Source organism: Terrapene carolina, unplaced genomic scaffold (genome assembly GCF_002925995.2).
Source record: "Terrapene carolina triunguis isolate 2854851 unplaced genomic scaffold, T_m_triunguis-2.0 Scaffold69, whole genome shotgun sequence".
In the NCBI taxonomy this organism is placed as follows: domain Eukaryota; kingdom Metazoa; phylum Chordata; order Testudines; family Emydidae; genus Terrapene; species Terrapene triunguis.
The window spans coordinates 30,919,697-30,938,433 of record NW_020664420.1 but is presented as its reverse complement, the minus strand read 5'-3'; the positions used below and the strand labels follow the sequence as shown (position 1 = coordinate 30,938,433).

The window sequence follows — 18,737 nt, the reverse complement described above, 5'->3', positions numbered from 1 at the left end:
CCCTACATTTCTAACTTAGTCCACCTATTACTGTCCCTTTACATAGAACTTCAGATGTCAATAGGTGTTTGAGCTGGTGTAAAAGTAGTTTATACTACTAGATATTATATATCTCTTGGGCCCTCAGTGTGGGCCCTACACATTAGAGAGAATTTAACCCTGTAAGATCATGGAGTCTACATGCAATTACTAAGTAATCTTGTTTTGTAAGACTGTAACACCATTTTATAACAATTATAAACAGCCTATTTTTTTTTAAAACAGGCTCATGCAGATGTAACAAAACCTCAATTAGAAAAGGAGCATTTTGTATTAAGTTGGAATCCCCAGAACATTCCCCCACCATAGGATAGGTTAACAGGCAGCTCAAACTATGGGTTTATGTATGTTAAAAAAAGAAAATCATCATTTTGGTCTAAGAGAAAATAAAAGAAATTGAATGAAAACTATGTAACATCTTTTAGTGCTCCCTCTGCTGGTTTTGTAGAAAAAGTTATCAGCTTTAGTCTCAGAACTGCATGGATATCTTAAAATAACGAGACACCAACAAGGGGAAAAAAAGAGATAATCAGATCTCTTAATTATAGCTCTACATTTTTTAAACAGGAAGCTTTCAAAATAAAAAAAATATTTTCAAAACTTCGAAGATGTATTTACAACTATATATGTATACATGGCGAAAGTGTGCACACAATACAGACTTTCCACCAGTTATTTCATTAACAAGCAATTTTCTGTACTATTAGGCCCCGATTCTGCAATCTGACACTCGCAAACCAAACGTTATACCTGCACAGAGTGCCACTGAAGTACCCAGGGACGGCTCTATGTTTTTTTGCTGCCCCAAGCACGGCAGTCAGGCGGCCTTCGGCGGCACGCCTGCGGGCAGTCCGCTGGTCACATGGATTCGGCGGCGTTTCTGTGAGTGATGTGCCGGTCCCGCGCCTTCACCATACCCGCCGCCGAATTGCTGCCGAAGCCACGGGACTGGCGGATCTCTCGCAGGCATGCTGCCGAAGACTGCCTGTTTGCCGCCCTCACAGCGACCGGCAGGCCGCCCCCACACGGCTTGCCGCCCCAGGCATGCGCTTGCTGCACTGGTGCCTGGAGCCGCCCCTGGCCGTACCACACAGGCACAGGAACCCATACACACAGACCAAACTGCAGGCTTGAACCTTAGGGTACATCTACACTGGGCTAAAAGGCCTATGGCACTGCTGCAGCTGGCCCAGGTCAGCTGAGTTGGGCTTGTGGGGCTTGGGGCTAAAAATTGTTGTGTAGATATTCAGATTCAGGCTACAGCCCAGGCTCTGGGATCCTCCCCTTCTTCATGGGAATTCAGAGCTCAGGCTCTAGCCCGAGCATCTACACAACAATTTTATAGCTCTGGAGCCCAAGCCCTGCAAGCCAGAGTCTGCTGACCAAGGCCAGACATGGGTGTTTAATTGCTGTGTAGACATATCCTTGCAGAGATGTGATTCAGAATTTTTTCTTCCACAACTAGTTCTCCCACTGATTTTTATAATAAAAACGGTAATCCACTCGAGCACCAACTATAGTAGTTCCATTTTATTCCTCCCCTCACCCCCCAGAGAAATGGAATTTATTCTTACCCAGGCTGGAATGAAGACTGACAGCAATGTCAAATCAACTTTTAAAGAGCAATTAAGGCCAAATTCATCCCTCGTAGTAACTATGTTGACTTCAGTGCGGTCACATACCCTGAAAACTGAAAATTAATGTGTTTGAGAACTGGATGTCCTTTCCTGTTTATGCAACTTTTTTGTTGCTACAGCAGATGCTGTTGGTGGCTATTTGTTTAATTCCCAATATCTGAACATACTCCTGCCAGACAAGTCAAAGCTCAGCACATCACGGGCCAGTACCACAGGAGCCCAACGATATTGGGGCAGATGCATATCCAGAAACCTATGCACATTACTCAAGTTGCTCTAGGCTGCTTTGCTGCAGGCCCTGGTGAACTGCAGGCCAGCCCTACCCTCATCTGCCATTTCCCCTTCAGTTACATCGAAGATCCTATGCTCCCCTAAACATTTTCCAAGGTGATGCCTTCTTCTTGGCACCCAGAGGAACATCCTCTCTTGATAGAAATCAGCTAATTTGGTGACCTTTATTATTTTTTCAGTGTGCTTCTAAAGCCTTTTGTTGTTTCAGTTATTTTTATGCTTCATTACTACTATTTTTTTTAAAAAGTTATTCCTACACTTTCACTGATCTGCTATCCCATCTATTACAAAAAACTTACAAAGTATAAATGAATGTTTCATAGAGCACATACATTTCAAGTTTCAGCCATTACTATGAATGCCAGCACAAATGAAGTTATTGCATTGTACCCAACTTATCTGCCAAACTAAGACACTATTTATAAATACCAGTTAGAAAAAATTTTAGATATTAAGTGTTTAGCAGAAAAGCCAACACTATAATATCTAGACTGAGCAAGAGGGTATGGAAAAACAAACTGACAGAACACACAAAGATTTGTGTGTCTCATGCATGTGTTATCAGCACACTTTTGTATGGGAGCGAGACATGGATCTTATACTCTCAACAGGAAAAGAGGCTCAACAGCTTTTATATGCATTGCTTTCATTGAATCTTTGGAATCTCCTGGAGGGACAGTCACCAACACTGAGGTGCTCAAGAGGGCCAGTATACCCAGCATGCGAACACTCCTCAGAGATACCTCCCCTGGTTTGGGCATGTGGGCATGTATGCCGAATGAATGATGGACGCATCCCAAAGGATATCCTCCACAGCGAATTGGCATATGGAAAATGACCCAAAGGACGCCCAAAACTGCATTTCAAGGATGTGCAAGTGAGACTTCAAAGAAATGGACATGGATGTGGACAACTAGGAAGATCACACTCAGGACCGCAACCTTTGTAACCAAGAGCTCAATAAAGGTCTCCAAAGTTACAAGAGGAAGCAGTCCAGCTTAGCACAAGAGAAAAGGGCTACCTGAAGGCAGAGCCCAAAGGGTCAAAACATCATCTTTAAAAGTGACAGATGCAACAGAGATTGTCTCTCTCAAGTGGATCTCTTCAGCCACAGCCGCCATATAACCAACTGAGTAAATTCTTTACCTCTCGGGGCACATACCCAGGGTCTCTCGAGCCTGAAGGATGCTTACTGCTAGTGCATTTTACATTGTTTAAATTTTTCTCTTTAACTACGCACTAACAATCTTCATATTTACAAAGTTTTAGAGTGGAAAATAGGATCAGTTATCTCCTATGAAATATATGCTGTTTTAATAAAATACATAAGCTGTATGAGGAATTTTAGCAATTATTGAACTATGAATAGTTTAAGAATCATTGCAGGTTGCAGAACAAACAATTCATCATGTAGCAAAGCTATGGTGATGCTCTGACAGTGTGCTATATAGTTAAAAAATAAATACATTACATAGATTAAGCTACCCTGTTTAGTGAAATATTTGTCTGCGATACTAAAATTAGTCATCAATCACTGTTACCTAAATGTCCAATCCCACCTTCTATCATATCCAGTTTCAGGATTGGCATCTGAAGTGTAATCTCAGAATTAATGAGTTATACTGGATGCTCCTCTCACGACAGGCATGATGAAATTGTTCTATTTAATCACTGTCATCAATTTTTTACTAATCTTTGAAAAAGTTTAACTTGTAGCATAAGCTTATTCAGTAGAAAACAACAGAGTAGTATTGTTGAAGATTTACATTTATTTTCTAGAGACCATGTAACATTTCTGCTTTAACACCAGGGTCTGAGAAACGATACCATATGAGAGTGTTTTCTGCCCAGGTACATCCGACATTTGAATTTTAGGAAAATGAACTGCTTATAAATTCTCTCGCACTACTATTAGTCATACTCTCCTTCTCAAAGTCTCATCCTCCCTTGCCTTCTATAACTCTGTCCTCCCCTGGTTCCTTTCCTACCCCTTTCCCACTTTCCATTCCTACGCTCTGTGGTGTCTCTTAGAGCTCTGTTCTTTTCCCTTCCTTCTCTTTCCTCTCCTCAAACAACTTCATCCAATTGCAGACTCATCTAACATCATTACATTGATGACTCACAAATGTATCTTTCCCTTCCATAACTTTTCTAACAGCTGAGCCTTTTTTCAGTCCACACAGCAAAAACTCTTATTGGGCACTCATCATTTCACATGAACTTTCTTTTTTGCGATGTCCTAAACACCACATCACCACCATCCCTACCCCATCTTCCGGGCATATATAGTGCAACTGCTAAGATCATCTTCCTTGCCTGTCATTCCAACAGCCATCCTCCTCTCTTTGAATTTCTCCAATGGTTCCCTCCCGGTCTTCCACTGCAACAAAGTCTAGCTGCCTGTCCGCATTATTGTTAATCGTTTCTATTTTGATAGCACCCCGAGGCTTCAATCAGGTTTGCAACCTCAAAGCACTTCACCACAGAGTAAAATTAAATCCCTGGCCTGAAGAACTTACAAATTAAATAGATGTAAAAGATAACGAGTGGATGAAGCCTATAATGGAAGGGGTGGGGATTTGGGAGGAAGATGAGCACAACAGCAATAGGAACAGTTGACTGTATAGACTCTCTATGTTCATAAATGGAGATCTCATTTTTTAAAAATATTTTGAAGAAACGATTTAAGTGCTTTCAACGGGCCCCTCCCTCATCTTTAAACTTTTCACCACACTGTCTCTCTCCTTATCTGTCATTTTATTGCATCACCCTTGCATATTATTCCCTCTTCTCTGCCAATACCACCAGTATTGGCAACCTGCTTGTCCACTTCTTCCACAACCACCATTGCATTTTTTTCTATGCCACCTCTTACATATGGAATACCCTTCACCCATTACATATGGAACCCACTTCTCTAAACTAATTCTTCAGATTTTTCAAGATGAGAAATTGTCAAGGGAGGGCCAGGGCTCTGAGGTGGCACCAAGCATTCTCTCTCTCAGGTCCTGTAGTACTTTGGTCTATTTTCAGTTGTTTGGATTTAGTGTGTGGGTGCTATGTGGGATGTTAGTGGCCTGTGATATACAGGGGATCAGACTAGATGATCTGCTGGCCCCTTCTGGTCTTAAACGCTACGACATTTTTACTTGATTCCTACAAGAAATCACTCTACTAATAAGAGTTAGTCAGAAAGTCTTGCAGGGATATTTCCCCTTTTTTAAAAATTGGTTGTACATTGTATCCCTTTCCTCTAACTGTTAATCGTTAGTCTTCTTAGATCAGGGATCAGCAACGTTTGGCACACGGCCCGCCAAGGTAAGCCCCCTGGTTTGTTTACCTGGGCTGGGCTGGTTTGTTTACCTGGGCTGGGCTGGTTTGTTTACCTGCCGTGTCCGCAGGTTCGGCCGATCGCAGCTCCCACTGGCTGCGGTTCACCGTTCCAGGCCAATGGGGACTGCGAAAAGCCGTGGCCAGCACATCCCTTGTCCTGCACCACTTCCCGCAGCCCCCATTAGCCTGGAGCTGCGAACTGTGGCCAGTGGGAGCCACGATCGGCTGAACCTGCGGACGCGGTCAGTAAACAAATCGGCCCAGCCCGCCAGGGGACTTACCCTGGTGGGCCGTGTGCCAAATGTTGCTGATCCCTGTCTTAGATTATGAGATCTCTGGCAGAGGAACTGTAGCTAACTATTCATCTGGACAGTACCTAACACATTGTGAACAAAGCATGCTGCAAAAATAACTAAAGTACAAATAAATAATACCAGAAGATGAGTGAGTGAGTGTTTTCTGCAGTGCAACTTTCCTTTGTCAAGTCCCTACCACCATCAATCCTTTTTCATTATTTTCATTTGTTGTTTTCTCCAAGACAAAAAGGTTTATTTTAGTCTTCCCTAAGATCCTCTTTCTAAAAGCCTGAAGACATTTTCTACTTGCAATAATAGCTGCTAAAAGCATGCAATTTAAAATTATTCACACAAAACAAAGTTGTTCTAAAACTAGCATTGTGATCTACAGAGACAATTTTCAGGGCAAATTAGTTACTAAGGCTCATAGCTAGTCCCACTTTAAAAGACTACAGAAAACCATAATGATTAGGACGCTAGATAATCTGATGGAACAATTAAGATTAGTGTGACATAATTACAGAACATTCCAGCACCCCAACCGTACTACATCACACTCTAAACTAGATTTAATCCAAAACTATGTGCTGGGGAAGGATGAGAAGAAGCTGCATGAGTTGCCTGGATTGAGGAATATGGGTATGTGCAATATAAGAAATGAGTCTAATGTCTGTAGAGAAGTGTGGGGTGTACTCTGTGGGAGCAGATACTATTAGAAGCATTTATGGAAGAGTTTATACAGTTTAGGGAGAACACGCCAAAGAAAGTCAGACTAGTTTCGTGTACGTTTCCAAAGAATTTCACCTACATGCATATCCTAAAAAAATTTCCTGAATGAAAAAGAAGTCCGTTAGAAAAGTCTGTTTTGACAGAGGTAAAAGCAAAGCTCTAAGATCACCTGATGGGTGGGTTTATCTTTACTTACTTTAAAATAACAGTCAATTTGAAATCTGTGTTTTTTTAAAAGACTTTCATGTTCTAGGCCCTTCCCCACTTTCCTATTTTAAAAAAAGGTTTCTCTTCCCTATTGTCCTGTGCATTAGCACCTGGGAAGCTAACAGACTATAGAAAGAGTGAAAAAGGTTACCAGAGGTCCCTGATATACATATCTCCCCCTTATCCATTGTTTTGGATATCCGTCACTCATCAATAGGGGAACGTGTTCCAATTTACATTGATCCTGATCCCATATCCGTCATTTGCACAGATAGGGACTGATGTGAATTGGAACACGTTCCCCTATTGTACAGTACAGTACTGTACTTGCGTCCGCTGGCCATGTTCAAGGCTTATTACCTATGGAGGACGTTCTCCATGTTGATTAAGGAGACAGCAGGTGAAGCCTAGTGTAAAGGAGTTTTGGAAGTCCTACAACATCTTGAACGGCATGGAAAACATTGACACGTCGTGGGAAGAGGTCACTTCACAATGTATGAATGACATTTGGTGCCGTGCATGGCCAGATGCTGTCCACAGCTTCATGGGATTTGATGCCATTCCTGCTCTCAAGCAAGAAATTGTCAAGTTGGCGAAGGATGAAGAATTGATTGAGCTGGACCAACAACGGCTATCTGAAGAAAGCAAGGACAATGATGTAGGGCAGGAAGCCAGGAGTCTGATGACAAAGAATCTCTCCGTTTCTTTGGATTGCTGGATGAGATGACGGAAATCATACAGAGCGGTGATCCTTTTCGTGAACGGTCTGCCAAAGCCTCCAGGGCTCTCAATGATACAGTGGCTTGCTACAGGGAGATCTATTGTTCAAAGATTCATGCAGGAGAGCAGAGGTTGATAAAACCCTTTTTTAAGACTTCTGCAACCAAAAGGCCAGCCACGGAAAAGCCAGCCCAAGAAAACCGAGCTGCCACCCCAACCTAAGTTTAGCGTAATTGACATTATTTTATACTGTATTACAGTACTGTATTTACTTTATTAAAATATTCTATGTGTTTGAATGGTGTTAGTAGGGTTCTACATTATTTTATTCAATGTTTTATATGTAAAATGTGTACTGTATGACCTGTCATTGTAAAAAGGTACACTGTTTAGGTATACTGTTTAGGCAAAAAGAGCATTATCATAGGCAAGTGTGGTGAAGTTGTGAATGCATACGCCCCTTATTCCATTATTTCTCATGGGGGAAAATTCCCTGGTATCCATCGTTTCAGTATCCATCGCCCTTTTCAAGAACGCATCCTCAATGTATACAGGGGACCCCCTGTATATATATTAAGTATTATGAAATTAATCTTGTTAGTCTTTCAAGCCTGGTTCACTTATTTTCTTTTATATATAGCCTTCTAATATGGCTAATGTAAGTCTTATCAAATTCCCCCCCCCCCCCCCCCAATGGAAATAGCATTATTTAAAACAACAGTAGTAGAAAGCACCAGGACAGGGAACAGAGTCAGACTAGACCACAAGTGAAGAACCTGATTCAATATTACAGGGATATTAAACAAATTTAGTTCAGAGGCACATCCCCCCCTTTTTTGTCTTTATCAAAACAGCCCCCAAAATACAGTATGCTGCTAGCTGATGTGAGAAGGAACACAGTACAAGCTTCACAGTAGTGGCAAAGTTGAAGAAAGAAAAAAAGTACTTGGGTTAGGAGCCTAAGGAAAACTATAGACAATGTGGGGGTGTATAGGGAACTAAGGGGAAGAAGGAGAAACACCTAAAAGACATGCAGGGGAATTTCTGGGCAATGTACATGGAGAATAAATAATTGGGCAGGAAACAATCTATGAAAGGGTAAACCTATGGACATAGGGTGGACCACATAGGCTGGTGGAGAGACTAGCAGAGAGGAAGTATTGAGAAGTTGTAAGAATGGGTATTCTGGGAAATGAAACTGGCAAGGGGTAGGATGTAAGCAAAGGAGACTATGAGCAGGAGTAGTGGGTATCCTGGGGGCAAGTTCAAGGTTTCAGTCATTATCTTCAAAGTTCGCGTTTCATGTATCCTGGGCGGTGGGCCCAGGACATGGAGGTCTAAAGCTCTGTGACGAAGACCATGTTGACCACTTCACTCCTCCTGCTCAATGGAACCCACAATGGTAAGAATAAAGTTCCTGTCTGTGGGAGACAGAACTCAGTCCAGGAGCGGTCCTAGGCTGCGGAATGAAGTCCCCTGGGAACTAAAGGCCATCACAAACCTCACCACTTTACATTCTAAGTGTCTGGCTCATTTCTTTGACCTTGCCTTCTCGAATATAAACACACAGCCATGCGTGTATTTACTTGTTTAAAACTCTGACCACAACAAGACACTGTGCTGCACACAGGTGTCCCCTGGGGAGAAGATGAGAGAACTGTGACAGACGTGCTGTCACGCTGCTTAATGAACTACTGGAAGGCGCTCAGGCACTAGGATGATGAGCACGGTGTAAGAACCTATACAGCACAGAAGAGAGTAGGATACAGGGAACAATGAGGGGAGCCTAGGGGCAGGGGATCTGGGGGAGGCTCGGGGCAGAGGGAGTAGGGTGCATGGCGGCAGGTGAGGTGGGTTTGGGGGTGCCTGGGGGAGAAGGCTGTGGGCAGGAGAGATAGGGTCAGAGGTGCCTGAGGTCAGGCTGGGGGCCCGGGTACAGACAATGAGGGGATACCCTGGAAACGCTACAGGAGGGCTGAGCTGCAAGGAGGGGGATGCTCTGCCAGAGACAGGCCCAGCAACCCCCCGAGAGAAGGCTGTGAGTCCGTGGCAGCCCCGCTCTTACCAGCCCAGGTTTGGTGTTTGGGGATCTTGTAGTATTTGTTTCCAAACGGGTCGCTGTCCACAAGCTGCTTCTCTGGCCCGAGGAGCCGGAGCCGCAGGGCGCGCAGGAGCCGCCAAGGCCCGCCCATCCTGCCGGGCAAGACCCGCTTGTTCTGCCGCGGTCACCCCTCTCCCCGGCGGTGAAGCCAGCGACTTCACAGGCCCCGCCCCGCCTCTGAGCCCGAGGGCGCCAAGTTCCTGCCACGCCCCTTCCGCTTAGGCCCCGCCCCCAACGCTGTGATCTCCAAGTACGTGTCACACCCCTTCCGCTTCAGCCCCACCCCTAACGCTGTGAGCTCCGTGTACGTGCCCCGCCCCTTCCGTCTCAGCAGCGCCCCCAAAGCTCAGAGCCGTGTACGTGCCCTGCCCCTGTCTCTGTCTCTCCTGCGTAGGGGCGGGCTGTTGACTATCCAATAACCGCGCTCTGCATTGGTCACGGTCGTTTCGCACTGAGCCAATCGGCGTCACCCTATTTACAACATGGTGGCGCTCCTGGATCTGGTACTTGCCTGCTCCCGCCATGTTGGCCTTCATTTCGGCCCGCCAAGCCGGTCTCGACGATCCGCTGCGGTTGCGCCGAGCTGAGTCCACCCGGAGGTAAAGAGTCTTTCGGCTCCTGCAGTTCAGCCTCTTCTCGGCTGCGGCCTGACTCGGGCTGTGCCTGGGCGGAACGGGCCACGGAGAAGCCCGGGACTTTCCCTCTCCTCGTAGGCGCTCTGCACGTGCCTGCCCACGCCTCGGATCTTGCCCGCCCCGGGGAGCCAGGACCCTGCGCGGCCCCTGGATGCCACAGCTGCGCCGGGGGTAGTGAGGCGGCGGCAGAGTTTTTCAACCTCCCCCCCGCACTATGTTGCCCCCACTTGATGCGGGAGGCAAAGCCGGGTGACGGGGCCGTGCCTTAGTGTCTCCACCCTGGGGTAGGGGATGATGTTTTTACACCAGTGTCGTCCTTTGCCCATTACCAGACATCGACAGGGCCCTGCTGGGCCAGAACTTTTAACTGGCACTGGGATGACAGGACCTGAAACTGCCCTGTCACGGCGAGCGTTTGGTCTCGTCTGTCTGTATTTTACCCTCCTTTCCAGTTTGAGTGCCAGTGGATGAAACCAAGGGTCACGCTCTTCCCCTCTATTTCTGCTTTCTCGCTGCACCCCCCCCCAATTTCCAATTAAGCTTTTTTTTTTTAGCAGTTCTCTGTACCGACGTTTGTTTGAAGAAAAACTCAGAAAGAGGACAGACTATTTATTAAATGATTTCTTCAGATGTGAAGGATTATATTAATTGGTGCTATTTCTGAGAGTAGTGACTCTAGAATAGGTGTTCAGTCTAGAGGTGGTAGTAGTAGTGCCAACCCCAAGCATTCAAAAATCATGTAAGTCCAAAAATAAGGTATTTAAAAGCATGTATGTTGGGTTCTTTTTACTTACCTTCTGGATTTTGTGAGTTTGGTTTCACATGTTTAAACTTTTTTCTGTAACCACTAAGGCTGGAAACTTCCTCCTTAGAAAATGAAAACTGAGATTCTCATGTAATCACACAATTCATGGAGCTGGGGCTTTAATAAAAAAAATTACATCTATTACTAAGACTTGTGATAAAATGAGAGTTGGCTGCATGGAAGTAGTGATCTAGCCTGTTGTCCTTTGGCTGGACAAAGTTATGTATATTACTGGCTGTTTTCATTTCAGTTGCACACTTGAACTGCATTATATAATGTTTTAAAATTACACAAGAATTATGACAAGGAATCCTGTGGCACCTTAGAGACTAACAGATTTATTTGGGCAAATGCTTTATAAATTTGTTAGTCTCTAAGGTGCCACAAGGACTCCTCGTTGTTTTTGCTGATACAAACTAACACGGCTACCACTCTTAAACAAGAATTATGCTTTACCCCAAATCTGTGTCAGACTCATGCTTGCTACCTTCCACTACCTGCTGCATGCAAAGTAGTTTGGCTTCAGTGCAGTACGTTTCACCACAGCAGTCATTGTGTGATATGGTGCCTGGTGATATGGTGCTGTTTTTGCCAAAATGTAGCATTGTGTTGTAACATACTACTGTAAACCCCATGACATTGTAAAAGCTAAGTTGCATCCTACACGATAAACACATTAACATGGCATGCTTATTTCCATCCCCCTAAAGTGTATTTGTTCTACATCCTTTATACAATACCTGTTTACAGACACTAATGTGAACATCTTGAGCGTCATATCTAAAAGAATTTTATGTGGCTTCTCCTTCTTTCTGAATATTTAACAAATAAATCACTATGAGTTATGGTTGGGCCTTGTAGGACTTCTCAAGTCACAATTCTTTTTATATAGCTATAACAGAGAACCTTTTCTAGTGTAGACTAGGCCTATGTGAAAATCAATACACTAAAGCCTCGTGAATCTGCAGACAGACTAAAACAATAAGTATGAGGCACAAATTTCTCTTTTTATCTCAATTAGATGTTAATTCTGAAACCTAAAGATGACAATTTAAATGTCAACATTGTTAAAAGGTTCACTGATGATGATTTTAGCAGAAATATTCAGCTAATCTCATTATCCCATAATTAGGGCCCTACCAAATTCACGTCCATTTCGGTCAATTTCACAGTCATAGGAATTTTTAAATCGTTAATGTCATGATTTCGGCTATTTAAATCTGAAATTTTACAGTGTTGTAATTGTAGGGGTCCTGAGCCAAAAAGGAGTTGGGGTGGGGGTCACAAGGTTATTGTGGGGGGTGTTGTAGTACTGCTACCCTTACTTCTGTACTGCTGCTGGCGGCGCTGCCTTCAGAGCTGGGCTCCTGGCCTGTAGCTGCTGCTCTCTAGCTGCCCAGCTCTGAAGGCAGCGCCGCCACCAGCAGCACAGAAGTGCGGATGGCATAGTATGGTATTGCCACCCTTACTTCTGCGCCGCTGCCTGCAGAGTTGGACCCTCAGTCTGCAGGTGCCGCTCTCCAGTCACTCAGCTCTCAAGGCAGTGGAGAAGTAAGTGTGGCAATACCGTACTGCCCTTCCCCCTTAAAATAACCTTGTGACCCCCCTGAAGCTCTGTTTTGGGTCAGGACCCCCAATTTGAGAAATGCTAGTCTCCCCCATGAAATCTGTATAGTATAGGGTAAAAGTACACAAAAGACCAGATTTCACGGTCTGTTACGTATCAGGGGGTAGCCGTGTTAGTCTGTATCTACAAAAACAACAAGGAGTCTGGTGGCACCTTAAAGACTAACAGATTTACTTGGGCATAAGCCTCATAAGATGTATAAGATGCATCTGAAGAAATGAGGTCTATTGCGTGTTTTCCATAATCCCAAACCGTATCCTTTTCCAGGTACCAAGAGCCTGATGTGTTCGCCAGCCAGGTGCCAAAATCTTCAGCTTCTCTCAAGAATCTGTATGATACAGCTATGCATTGTCAATCCAAACATCTGATTATATTATTCATTTTCTGTATTTAATTCAATAGAACCTTATTTTTTTAAATTTAAATTAAGCTGCAGCAGGATTTCCAGTCTGCTACAGCCTGGCATTTAGCACAGAATTTAGTTCCAGATTGCAATGGAGAATAAATAGCTTTTGGTATAAGAATAGTAGTTAAGAGACTGTTGCTAAAGTCAAAATTTAGGTACCAATCTGTGAAAGTGAAGTGCTGAGCACTTCCAGCTCCATTTGACTTCAGCTGCAGGAGGCATTCAGCACCTTGAAAAGTGGATGTTCATGTCATGCATATAAATTGTGGTTTTCCTGTAGTTTTGTTGGCAAATGGGATTGCTCAGTAGAGTGTAGATTTTTCATAACATGGTAGCAGGATTTCTAACTCCACTTAAGGAGCTGGGTTTTGGTGCATATCACATTTTCATAACTAAGAGGAGCCGTAACTCATTGAACCAAAGAACTTATCAAAGGTGTTTCTGGTTATCACCTACCTTGTTCAAAGCTAGTTTCACTTTGCAGTAATTAGAAGACGACAGTTAAAATGTGAAAGGACTTTCATAGAAATATTTTAATAAACCCACAACTTTGAACTCACCATATTTTTCTCCTTAATTTTATTTTGCTATTCATATGTCTTTTGGTCAAATGACTACTTAGTATTTTTCTGAATCTATAAAATGCTGAGTCCTTTTTTTTTTTTTTCTTTTTCTTTTTTTGTGTGTGTGCTGTTTCATCCTGGATAATAAACTCCGAGCACGTTGTGATCTCAGCAACACACTTCTTTGCTTAATTTGAATTTTTTTAAGACCAAGTATCTTTCTTATCTTCGATCAGATGTTGAGGAAAATTGTAGTTATTCTTGTCAGTTACAACAGAAGAAAAATGTTTGATTGACACTTACAACAGTAGCTGGATTTGCATGATCATACAAATTAGGAGTAAAAACAAATCTTGTGCATAACACAGTGAATGCTTCTGATGTTTCATTAGCTGAATTTGAATTATCAAAAATAATTTTCATGAGGATGTCATTTTTTGTTTCTTTCTTAGTGATACAAAAGATGTGGAAAACATATTTAATTATTTGTAATTGTCATGTGGTGGTGGTTTTCTTATTCATTCTGTATAACAAATCACTTTTTCATTTACTAAAATAACTGGTTTGTCCACTAGGTGTCCTTAGTTTTATTAAATAAACTACCAAATGATCATGGTTGGGATGAAGACTAACTTATTTGTGAATATAGTAGATATAAAAGTATATAAACATTTCATTTCACTTTTTTATATTTCTGATACTTGCATTATATGCCAATTTTCAGTTATACATTTGTTGGCATTAATTGCTAAATAAAGATTTGTAGTCCTCCACCTCCAAATAATATACAGTGTGGTAATTTCAGCCAGTCACACATTTCTTATTTTTAGTTCTACATAAAGTCTGAACATGTACTTTAAAATGTAAAGGGTAATAATTGAATGTATTGAGTCAAAGAAGAATTCTGAGGATCACAAATTTGACTTTTTTTGTTGTACTAAAGAAAAGGTAAAATTTGAGTACTTCCTGAACTGTTCATGGTTTGATATATTCTATTTTTTTAAAGGGTACTAAGCTTGGAGCTAAATAAAGATAGAGATGTGGAAAGAATCCATGGGAGTGGTGTTAATACCCTGGATATTGAACCTGTTGAAGGAAGATAGTAAGTAAATTATGCTGTTTTATTATCATGTATATTTTATAGAAATTACTTTGCTGAATGTGAACATTCAGTTACTTTGAACAGATTGTGAGTGTAGGATATCTAAAAGCTATGTTATGTTTGTTCTTACAGCATGTTATCAGGTGGGTCAGATGGTGTTATTGTACTTTATGACCTTGAAAACTTCAGCAGAAAACCATGTTATACATGTAAAGCAATTTGTTCTGTGGGCAGGTATGTACCTTTAAAAAAAAAAAAAAAAATCACTGTGAAATATTTTTAGCAATTTTATTGTATATTTTGCATTGAATTCACAAATTGTTGCACTTTAGTATTTTACTTCCTACATAAAACCCTAATCACACATAGGACCAGACAACTTTGATTTAAAAAAAACATTGATGACACAGTTAAAAGTATAATATATCAATTCTGAAGTTGTAGGAGCAGCTGTTCCGTTTTTTTGTTTTTTTAAATGTTGGCTAATCTAGTCGTTTCATTAATAATGCATGTAAAAATAGGAATCTACTGACCATACAGTTGTATAAAACTTTTAATCCAAGGAGTTCAATACTGTAAAACATTGGATATTTTTACAGAGAGGAAAATTGGAGGCACACAGAGATTGTGTGTTGCCTAGGACCTCACGGAGCATCAGTGGCAGAGTCAGCAATAGAAGCCCAGTCTCCTGATTCACAGTCCTGTTTTAACCCTAGAAAACTCTGCTTTTCCTGTTTTCAATTTACAGATTCCTTATTCTGACTCTTTCATATTATCCCACACTGAAATTGACCATGTAGATGTACAGTGCTATGTCTAGGCATAAGGACAGTAATTTACAATTCACTCTCTTTAGTAGACTGGATAGAATCTAAAATAATTTGCAGCTAGTTACTTATGAAGTTGGAAAAACTATTTTGAGGATTCTAGACATAAATGATTTATGCAGTAGTAATCTGGAATTTGCCAAGGTCATGCTTGAATGAGGACAGTCCCAATATTACTGGCAAAAGACAGGCCATAATTTTATTCACAATTCATTCTACAATATTACAGCTAAAACTGACAGAGAACTTAGTATATATGGTAGCCTTATAGTAGAATTAATGCATCTGTATAACCTACTCACAAGTCCCCAATGCCCTTACAGATTTGTCAGACTTTCCCTGCAGGACATAAGGATTTGTTCTTTTTATGTATTTATTGTTGCCCATCCTTGTACTTAGGAAGTTGGGCCCTCCCACAAGCAAAGACTTTTTCTGTGTTTCATGATAGTTTGGCCTTCCCTGCAGGAGTTAGTGGGTACCCTTTCCCCTTATTCCCATGGCTGGATGTTTGAGGCCTAGAGGCTGGGTATGTGAACTAGATACAGCATTGACTACTGCAGCAGAGATTACCTACAACAGCAGAAAGGCCTAAATTATGACAGGAAAATAAAAAGATGCTAGAGAATGCATCAAAACGTGGTACAGATACTGTTGTTAACCTGCAGTCTCTAGGTGTCCATCCTTATGGGTGTCTGGACAAACTAAAATGATAATTAACATTAAGTGAATAAATCCCAGAATTGGAACAAACTCGTAAACATAACAAAATTACATAATACACACTAACAACATAAAACATTAAATAAGAGAATAATTCTGAATCTAGCCTTGAACAATGCCATCATTACGCTTCTTAGTGTGTGTCAAGAATCAGTGGAATATTCCATAGCTGAAGACCCTGTTTATGGCCACATCAAGACTGTACTGTTAGATGGATGTCAGTCTGTTTCCACAACAGGCACTTCCTCCGATAGATACATCCCTTATTATTTCCAGCTTTAAACACTAATAGTAAAACTTAATCTTATTCATTAGACTGTACCCAATGATACAATAGGAAATACATTTTTACAAAAGACAATTAAAATGAGGCAAAGAGCCTAGTATTATTAAATATATTAGAAATCTATATGAATTATAGATAATTAAAATATCTGGAGTTAAACTAGCCAGGGGAAATAATTATCCCTCTTCCTGATTCAGGACATCACAAGCCAATTATTAACTGCCTGCCATTAAGAAGAAGACAAGAGCCTTTAGTACTTGGGCTGCTGTGTTTTACAGAGTTGTAATTTCTATTTGTCAAGGGGAGCCCTGAATAAATTGCATTGTGGCAATCCAGCTTGGAGATCACAAAGGACCTAAGCACTGTGATAATTTTTCTTGAAGATATGACTCTTAACAGCTTGCAAATATTTGAGAGATTAAACCTGTGCTTCCATTTTCATCTCATGGTCAAAATGAACTTTAGATTCTGAGCCCTGTGAATCTGCTTCAGATTGTGATTTTTACTAAAGACATCTGCCTACTGTAAGACAAGGCACTGCCTAGCACAGCAGAGACTGGTTCTAATATGACAGATTTTTCTCAGCAGACATAGAGAATGGCTTAAGTGTTTAAACACTTAAGAGACGGCTTCAGAGGGAGAGGAAATTTCGGATTGTACACTTCACCTAACTGTACAGCTCCACTGAGTGATTCTGTGCTGTAGCAAAGACAGATATTCTCCTCTGTATTTTAATGCCATGATACATCTACATGTGGACTTGATGGAGAGTATCCTAGAGTCCTGAAGCTCACCACTTCACGATTGTTCTAAATCTTGATCCCTGCAATTTTATTTTCCTGAGTTCACTTGTAATGACAGTGAGCTTTGGGAACATCTAAAAGGGATGAGACTCTCAGCGATAAGGATACTAATAGGAGCAGAGATCCAATTATAGTTCCTCAACAACCACTAGAGATTCTAATATGCTATCTTAAATAGTTCACCAATTCTCAAGATCTCATTAAATTGAAATGTATTTAGGAGCCTGTGAAGATGAAATCAAACAGGACCTGTGTTGCAAGATACTATCTACATTCCCTTAAGTGTTGATCTGACCTAGATTACTACTGGAACAAAGACTGTGTGGTTAGCAACATACTAAAATAGTAAAATTTTGTGGCACTTAAGTCATAGGTGTGATTTAACATTACCTTTAGCAAATAATTGTTAAAGACCCCGATCCTGCAAACTTGTGCATATAATATGGAGTCCCATTTAAATCAGTAGAACTCACCAGGGTCATAACTGTTTGTAGAGTCAGGCCCTAAAATAATATTTAAATGTCAAAGCCTACATTTTCAAGAGTGACTACAGATTTTGCTGTCTCAATATTTGGGTGCCCAACTTGAGACACATCAAAATAGCTTGGTTTTGAGAGGGCAGATGATCAGCACTTTCTGAAAATCAGCCCCAAGGGGGCTCAAATTGGTCACTCAGAAATTGAGGCTCCAAAATTACTGGTCGCTTTTGAAAACTTAGACCCAATAGTTAAAAAAAAAAAAAAAAACAAAAAAAAAAAACCACCTTGGTCAACTAGTATCAAATCAAAAATACACTGCTGACCCTAACCAGTGCAATTCTATTATTGTATTATAGGAGCCATCCTGATGTACACAAATTCAGCGTAGAGACAGTTCAATGGTACCCTCGTGACACTGGCATGTTTACATCAAGCTCATTTGATAAAACACTGAAAATATGGGATACAAACACATTACAAGTAAGTAATTACTAATCATTTTCATAACTTCCTATGCACTCGACCTTGGGATATACTGAGCACCAGTTTTAAGGGGTAGTGTTTCTGAAATTCCCACTGAGCTCAGTGAGAGTTGCTCAGCATTTTGAAGGATGAAAAATGTCAGGTTGGTAGCATTCAAAACTGTAGGTACGGAATACAAGGGCAGAAGTTTAGGCACTCCCATACTTGCCAGCATGCTTCAGCCTTGTTGTAGAAACCACTTATATGTTACCCATAATATGGTAGTTCAGAGTCTTCGTGATTGCTTGGTTTTTCTGCTTAGCCTGCCAATAAGAATGTGACTTGTGATGGTAGACTTTGTGGTATGTACATTTGTCCAGCAACAACTGGTCTGAGAGCATAATTTATTTCTCGTGAGGTGTTGAACACCAATTGAACAATATTAATTGTTGGTTATCATCTTATTTGCGTAGCATGGGTAATGTACTATGGGAGCACATTTGTTATAATTATAAACAATATGAACATTGTCTTTGATGGTTTAAACCAGGGGTCGGCAACCTACGGCATGCGTGCCAAAGACGGCACGCGAGTCGATTCTGAGTGGCACGCTGCCTGCCCAGTGAGAGGAGGAGGAGGGGCCGGAAAGCGCCACGCTGGGGGAAGAAG

The 18,737-nt window shown here is 41.6% G+C and overlaps 2 protein-coding genes across 5 annotated transcripts in view; one reads left to right on the top strand and one right to left on the bottom strand.

The window, feature by feature from the left end:
- The window catches only part of NDUFAF2 (NADH:ubiquinone oxidoreductase complex assembly factor 2), a 129,859-nt gene extending 120,344 nt beyond the window's left edge, over positions 1–9,515 (bottom strand). Inside the window, exon 1 of the mRNA XM_024193180.1 lies at positions 9,318–9,515. Within this exon, the coding sequence (XP_024048948.1) occupies positions 9,318–9,444 (127 nt within the window). The 5' untranslated portion in view covers positions 9,445–9,515. The remainder of the gene's footprint in view (positions 1–9,317) is intronic.
- Positions 9,516–9,846: 331 nt separating this feature from the next.
- The window catches only part of ERCC8 (ERCC excision repair 8, CSA ubiquitin ligase complex subunit), a 57,303-nt gene continuing 48,412 nt past the window's right edge, over positions 9,847–18,737 (top strand). For 2 of the 4 annotated variants that reach the window (XM_024193172.1, XM_024193171.1), the window contains exons 1-4: positions 9,847–9,952; positions 14,396–14,491; positions 14,624–14,725; positions 17,963–18,086. In XM_024193172.1, coding sequence (XP_024048940.1) covers positions 9,876–9,952; positions 14,396–14,491; positions 14,624–14,725; positions 17,963–18,086 — 399 coding nt within the window. In that variant the 5' untranslated portion in view covers positions 9,847–9,875. Of the gene's footprint in view, positions 9,953–14,395; positions 14,492–14,623; positions 14,726–17,962; positions 18,087–18,737 lie in introns of those variants that run through there. The other 2 variants (XM_024193173.1, XM_024193174.1) reach the window with 2 other exon arrangements.